At 31.3% G+C, this 7,132-nt stretch overlaps 1 protein-coding gene across 1 annotated transcript; it reads right to left on the bottom strand.

Moving 5' to 3' along the window:
* Nucleotides 1-2,104: 2,104 nt before the first annotated feature.
* On the bottom strand, nt 2,105-6,317 carry LOC117109957. Its single transcript, XM_033252463.1, has 2 exons — nt 5,833-6,317; nt 2,105-5,538 (listed from the first exon to the last, which is right to left on the bottom strand). Exons 1-2 carry the CDS (start codon nt 6,197-6,199, stop codon nt 5,318-5,320), a joined length of 588 nt encoding a protein of 195 aa, XP_033108354.1. The 5' UTR covers nt 6,200-6,317; the 3' UTR covers nt 2,105-5,317.
* Nucleotides 6,318-7,132: the final 815 nt, after the last annotated feature.

Here is a 7,132-nt window from a genome sequence, read left to right as displayed (position 1 = left end):
AATAATAATAATAATAATAATAATAATAATAATAATAATAATAATAATAATAATTGACACAAAATGTTAAATAATTTTAATTATATGTTTTGTACTCAAGGACCTGTGTAGGCCTATTGTGCTGTACACTTCTTCAGTTCTTGATGTTTAGTATTTTATTACAATAATTGTTAGTATTGAATAGTTATTATTATTATTATTATTATTATTATTATTATTATTATTATTATTATTATTATTATTATTACTATTATTATTATTATGATTATTATATTTTTAATACACAGGCAGTCTATTTTAAAAGACCCGGTTATTAAACCCACGACACACTATAACAACGATTGAACAGCGACAAAGTGAAAATGAGCAATTAGATTGTTTCCGCTGCCGGATCACTTCGGTGAATTTCAGTTTCAGGAAATTAACACAAGCACAATGTATGTAATGTAAAAATATATTCCTTCTATTTCCATTAGATTCTCTATTATTATCCCTAATTTTGTTTTGTCTTTAGCCTTTATAATCTACAAGGGACCACTTTTGAACGTTTCATTTTAAATAGGCCTAACTTGTTATGTTATCCCTGGCATCTTTAACACCTGATTTTTATTTATTTTCATAGTTCCCGTCTCTTAAATGTTTGCTTCTTAACGGTTTTTAATGTATTTTATATTGTATGTATTGTATGTGTCATGGTAATGCCAAATAAAAGAAAGAAAAGAAAAATGGCGTGTAAAAAAATGTATAAGGTAACAGTGCTCAAATAGGCACATGTTGTAATCGTATCAAGCATAGCCCTTAAAAGAAAATTTCATTTCAAGTGTTTCTGGTGGAATGGACTTTTCCGCTAAGTCCCGCCCCTTGGATGTTAAAACTTAAGGCCTAGTTCAGACTTGGAGATAGCCAGGCTTGAGTTAAGCCCGGCTTAACATTTCCGGGCGTTCAGACTAGTGGGTTTAGCCAGGCGAAAATTTTCATAATAATGAACCGCAACCAGCAAACGTGTTTCAAAACATTGCTCGTGAAACGTACGCTCGCTCACAGCTAAGTAATTGAATGCTGATTGGTTATTTCGTCACCCGAAGTCAATGCAAGACCCCCCACCCCCGCAACGATTGTTATTTTGTTTTTAATCTGAAAACCATATGCAATAGAATAATCAATAACATCTGGAAACTCTATTATTTACCAGTATGTTTTACACGAATGCTTTCAGATTTGGACTAATTTTTTTACTAATTGCATTCTTGTACTTTTTATATTTTTCATGAGGCGGGCTGTGTAATTTTCAATTTTAATAAATATTTAAGCTGCAATTTTTTAAGCTGCAATACCGGGGGTATTTCTAATCATTTTCAAACTGTAATACTTTATTGATTTATTGATTGATTTTTTTTTTATAGTTGAATGTCTTACTTTGGAATATTCTGTATATAGTTTTATAAAATTAAGAAATTGAACTAATGATATTTAAATTGCAATTTTAAAATTATTAAATTATAATTATTATTATTCTTATCATTATTATTATTATTATTTTTATTATTATTAAGGGGTTTTTTTCTTATTTTAACTATGCTGTCATACTCTGGAATTTATTTTGTAAATTAAATTAAGAATAGAATTAAACAGTTGATATTTTAACTGCTATATTTTAATTATGTTAACTCTCGGATGTAATTTATCTCTGTACAGATTTTCAAATTTTTCTGTGTTTTTGCTCTTGTTATTGATCTATTTTTTGTCTTTTTTGATGTCTTTCTTGATTGTGTATTTTGTCTTTTTTGTGTATCCGAGGAAATTTTTCAATTTTACCTGTTGTATTATTGACAATAAAATTACTTTGAACTTAAATGTAATATGCTGGTGTCATGGAATAAAATATGGCTAAAGCATATGAGGCGCCATCTGTTAACTTATTATTTAGCAAAAATAACATGGCTTTTTGTATCCGAGGAAATCAAATTTAAATTTTACCTGTTGTATTATTGACAATAAAATTACTTTGAACTTTGAACTTAAATGTAATATGCTGGTGTCATGGAGTAAAATATGGCTAAAGCAGTCAATGGGCTTTTGCGACAAATAAATAAACGAAATGAAATATTATGATTTTTTTTTTATTTGCAGTAAACAAGAAAAGTCATTAGCAATTCAATTAAAGAAACATTTATTTCCATTTCAAATGGTGGCACACCCTTATAAAAGTATACCATAGCACAAATCATTATCAATTCGTAAGGGCCTCCACGGATCTCATAATGAATATGAAATAAATCAAACTAGACAATTTAAACCATTATTTCAATCAATATATTAATCGATCACATAACCCCTTAAATCAATTATTGAAATCAAATCGGTGAATGAATGAATGAATGAATCAATCAATCAGGCAGTAAGTCAAGATGTCAATAATTATATTCGTTGTACCATACACCCGACAGATTTCTAGGCCTACCTATTCAGTGGCGCATTCAGGACTTTAACAGTAATGTGTTGCATTAAACCATATAGGCCTATGGGTTTGGTAAAACGAATGTACAGTATATACACACGCATATAAGCAATATAGCTAAGCATTTCTATAATTATTGACAATCATTTAACTGTAAATAGAATTTAAATGTTTTTTAAAACAAATGATTGGCCTAGTTGATACGATATGGTCCTTAACTACAGGTAATGCACCACAAAAAAGTAAGCTTTACTGAAAGATATTTTTTTTAATAACACGAGCTTAGGTGTGTCATTCTTTTCAATTACTAAGGTCATTTTTTGATTTTGCAGGTGATTATTAATACCTGTACTAAACTTACGAGATGTTATTAAATGTAGGCATAGTATTACACACTACTTCACAAATGATCCTTATGAGCCAAAGTATTTAAAAAGAGCTTCTTCCGAATATGATCATCATATTTTTATCTATCTATTTAAAAAAATAACAATTTAATAAAAAGTAAAACAACTGTTTTTTTTAATAACAAGACTAAACAATACAATACATTGACATACAGTATTTGAAAAATGAAGACAATTATATTTTTAATATAATAACGTTTAACGAACATGATGATAATATATCTGATTAACAAGGAATTACATTACTGATACAAAAATTTGTTCAATGATTGGAAAGGAAATACGACTGCCCTGATTTTGTATGCACGCAATGAAACGTTAAAAAAGTGCTAAGCCTACCACTTGTTCGTGGCAGTATTTTTCGAGATAGGATTCCGTTTCAAAGAAACCTCGGCAGTCGGAACTCTTGCTATTCTATAGTTTTTGACGTTAGTTTTAAAACCAAACTTAGGTACGAAATTTGATGATAGTGTTCTGATTTACTGAATTACTGCAATTTTTTACGGTTTTGGTTGGCTATAAATTAGAGCACACACTGCAGCTACTCAACTGTCGTATAAATTACTTCGGTGAAAAGCAAATATTGTAAACCTCATTGATGGAATGTGCCTACAAGTGTATAATCAGCTGCATCAACATTCAATTCATTATTTATTTACCAGACTTTACAATTAAATATAAGATTAACATAAAATATACGGTACTTATTAGAAACATTATAAAAAAAAAGCCTATCGGAAAATTTAGGTCGTAAACATATGGTGTACTACTAAATTTAGAATCATCGCTGATCAATTCCATTACATCACTTTGCTGTACATACAATTTTTAGTAGTTAAAAATCACCTCATCCCGATCACCTCCTTTCGTCAGCTAAGTCCCCTTCGCTTTGGAATCCTCCCACTGTCACCTTCCTTCCCCACCCTCCAGCATCCCCTGCAATTAGCAAGCTATGAATTATCAAGCATTTATAAAAAAAAAATGAGCTAATAATAAGCGTAATAATTACCTCTGTTTACATTAATTAGGTATACCAGTTAGGTATTTTATATTTGTTGTTTTCTTTAGCATAAACATTTAAATTGACTGGTAATCATAGGATATTTGTAGTAATATCTCTGTAAATCAGCAATTTCTTTTATCTGTTTCTAGTTGGAAATTAATAACTTGTTTGAACATTTTAAATGAGCATTCAAAATTTGAATTTAATTTTCCCCAAATTTTTGGCATACTGTATATCTGAAATGCAGTGATCTAACTTGTTTAACATTTATTGGCCCTCGATCTCTGTTCAGCTTGCACAGGTACGGAAGATACTTCAAATCCATGTTTTCTGATGGATAACATAGCCTAGATGCTGTACAAACTGCTTTCTTTGTGTTACGGCATTGTTGTTCAGAACGAAGTAAAAACAAAAGCGAAAGTTTCATTGTTGATTTGAGTTGTCTTCTGTTCACGCTTCTTTTACGTTGAGGAAACATATGCAATCAAACAATTCTTGTACCAGTGCGAAAACGTTGTATAAACGAAACAACTATCAGAATCCTTTTTGCGTGAATATTACATTATCATTACCACTCTTAACACTTATCTGTGATTTGCCAATTTATGGGCATAATGATGGCAAATCACATCCAATCCACATCACTGGTATTTGACACATACAAACTTGATTGTGAGGACATAGACACCTGGTTCTTAATAGGCGGCCCGCGGGTCAAATGGCCTGAGGCAATTTGATTTGCCCCGTGAGGAAAAAGAAAATAATGGAAAAAAAAAAACATGATAAAAGTTCGATGAATACATTTTCAAGAAAGTAAAGACAAAAATGAAATCCCTATGTAATGTGCACGGAGTGTTTAAAAATGGGCAAGATGATATACAGTAGGCCATAAATGGAATAAATAGCACCAAAAATCGATCACTGGGTACTTTCCGTGGGTCCTATTCTTCACTGTGTGCTATGATTTAGGGGTTACCCCACTCAGATCTAAAGTTAAACCCTGTAAACAGAACTTTAAAAAAAAACTCCCAAGGTATTCTTATTAGCTCTGCAAAATTTAACAAAACAGCCCAGACTTTATCATAGACATGTTAAAATTGTAAGGACTGCAGAGTCCTGTTTCCTGATTTATGACCATTGGTAGACGTAAACACATCTAAATTTAGGTTATATTCCTGATATATGTCTATTGGCGTTTTTTAGATCAACTCTAAAATAATTTGGCGTTCAAACAAATTAATTAAGAACCAGAGGTCTAGGTATAATACACTAGTTAGCTCGGCATGAAAACCATCAACGTTATTCAATTCGAAATTACGTTAAATACGTATTCATAGTGCCACATAAACTGTATCACAACGTCAGATTGTTAGCAGGGACGTCACTCGTTTATATCGTTTTTTCAAAATTTCTTTAAAAAAAAATTCTTTCAAATGCTGAACTGTATATCTAAGTTATACAGTTATCTAACGAAGTAAGTGAACTACCAGAATTTTCAACTAAATAATCCAGCAAGAAAACAAGGTTCATGAAAGTATCGGGAAGGTTTGTGTTAAGGCTTAGTATTCCACCGTTTGCCGCTTTCAATTGCTCATAGATAACTCTCAGCGCTTTAGGAACTCTCTCGACATCACGGAATTTATAATAATTGTCAACAGTTAAAGTGTGTTCTGTGAAACAGATAAAAAAAAACCAATATTGCATGTTAGACATCTCTAAAACATATGTTCTAATATTTAACGAATGAGTGACAATAATTTAATCTATAGGCCTAATTTGTATATTTTACCACATTCATTGTCCAGTAAAGAATTTATTTTCTTATTTTTTTTAAATTTCTTTTTAAAGTTGTGGTAAAATGTATTGCTCCTACTGAGACTTGATGAACTAAACATTCCACCGGATTCGGTTGATCTATGATGACCTAATAAATTAGTTGTAAAAGTTATAATTAATTTACTTACTAAATTTTGGTGGGAAATTAGATTCTGGTCGTATAATTCTAAATCCTCGTTTCGTTAGTACTTCTATTACGTTTTTATCGTCCTCAACCGAATCAAACAGGTAATACATTGGAATTATGCCGAGCTCATGAAGAAGCAACTCTGCGCTTACTACAGCTTCTCTGATCCAATTGGGGGACATTTTTTCAAAATTTCCGGGTGGATATGGATGAGTTCCACGTAGACCAATGTTATAGGTCGTTGCCCAGGATTTGACAAGATCGGGCCATTCTTCAGCGAACTCGCTGTACACAAACACAGTGACTGGGATCATGATTCTATAAGATGCTAATGTTGACATCACTTTTATTGCTTGTTTTTTGCTCATTCCAATCTCTACCACGAGAGCGATGTATTTCGATTTAGAACATCGCTTGTATATTAACCCTGCAGAACCTGTTGCAGTAGAAGGAATCTGTGAAATACAGAAAACATTGATAATGAATAACACTAGCCTTCTTCTGAGATAACGAGAGGAGTACTCGAGACCCCGTGCAAGACTGAAAAACGATGACACCACAGATTGGTGATTGTATTGTGAGCCATCAGTGGCGTAACGCCCGTGATCTCTCAGTGGTGGGGACGGGAGCGAAGCTAAGTGTATAAACAGTCTTATATCTTCCCTCTCAATTTTACAGCTTAACTGCAACTGTAAAAAGAATTCCATATCGAAATGAAGGCCATCCATATATATTAAAAAAATAATATATAATATATAATAATATATAAAAAATTATGTTGACACGACCCTCCGTTAAGGATTTATGATTTTTTAAGTAACATGACCTCCGAAAATATGGTCGAAACGCTATGTTATTTCTATTGGTTATGCTTTGCTGCTCAGCACTGTTTGTCATCGATCGAAGATGTCTACCGCAGCGTGAAAAAGGCCTATTTTTACCTACAATCGATAATCAGACATGGTTCATCCAGTCAACAAACTATTGTCTCTCCAACAAATTACCCTATACCCACAAATTACATCAATCGATGTACAACAAATATAATACGATAGGCATAGAAAAATGTAAATAAAATCAAAGACTTACGTAACTGAATATTATATATATATATATATATATATATATATGCCTATATAAATACATATATATACATATATATATTATATATATATATACATATATAGGCCTATATATACATATATACACATATATAAGTTAAGGTATATAATTAAGAAAATACTGTTTAGACATTTAAAATAATTATGGCCTTCTGATGGATAATAATAGACAACAGGATG

The sequence above is a fragment of the Anneissia japonica genome, unplaced genomic scaffold (assembly GCF_011630105.1).
Source record: "Anneissia japonica isolate Jap-2015-1 unplaced genomic scaffold, ASM1163010v1 scaffold585_len4108843_cov191, whole genome shotgun sequence".
NCBI classification, from domain to species: Eukaryota; Metazoa; Echinodermata; class Crinoidea; order Comatulida; family Comatulidae; genus Anneissia; species Anneissia japonica.
The sequence above is the reverse complement of the archived record's forward strand: the minus strand, read 5'-3'. Positions and strand labels throughout refer to the sequence as shown.

Coding starts and splice junctions, on each gene's coding strand:
- LOC117109957 (XM_033252463.1), bottom strand. CDS start 6,199: ATGAGCAAAAAACAAGCAATAAAAGTGATGTCAACATTAGCATCTTAT. Junction 5,539..5,832: donor TAATTTCCCACCAAAATTTA/GTAAGTAAATTA, acceptor TCTGTTTCACAG/AACACACTTTAACTGTTGAC.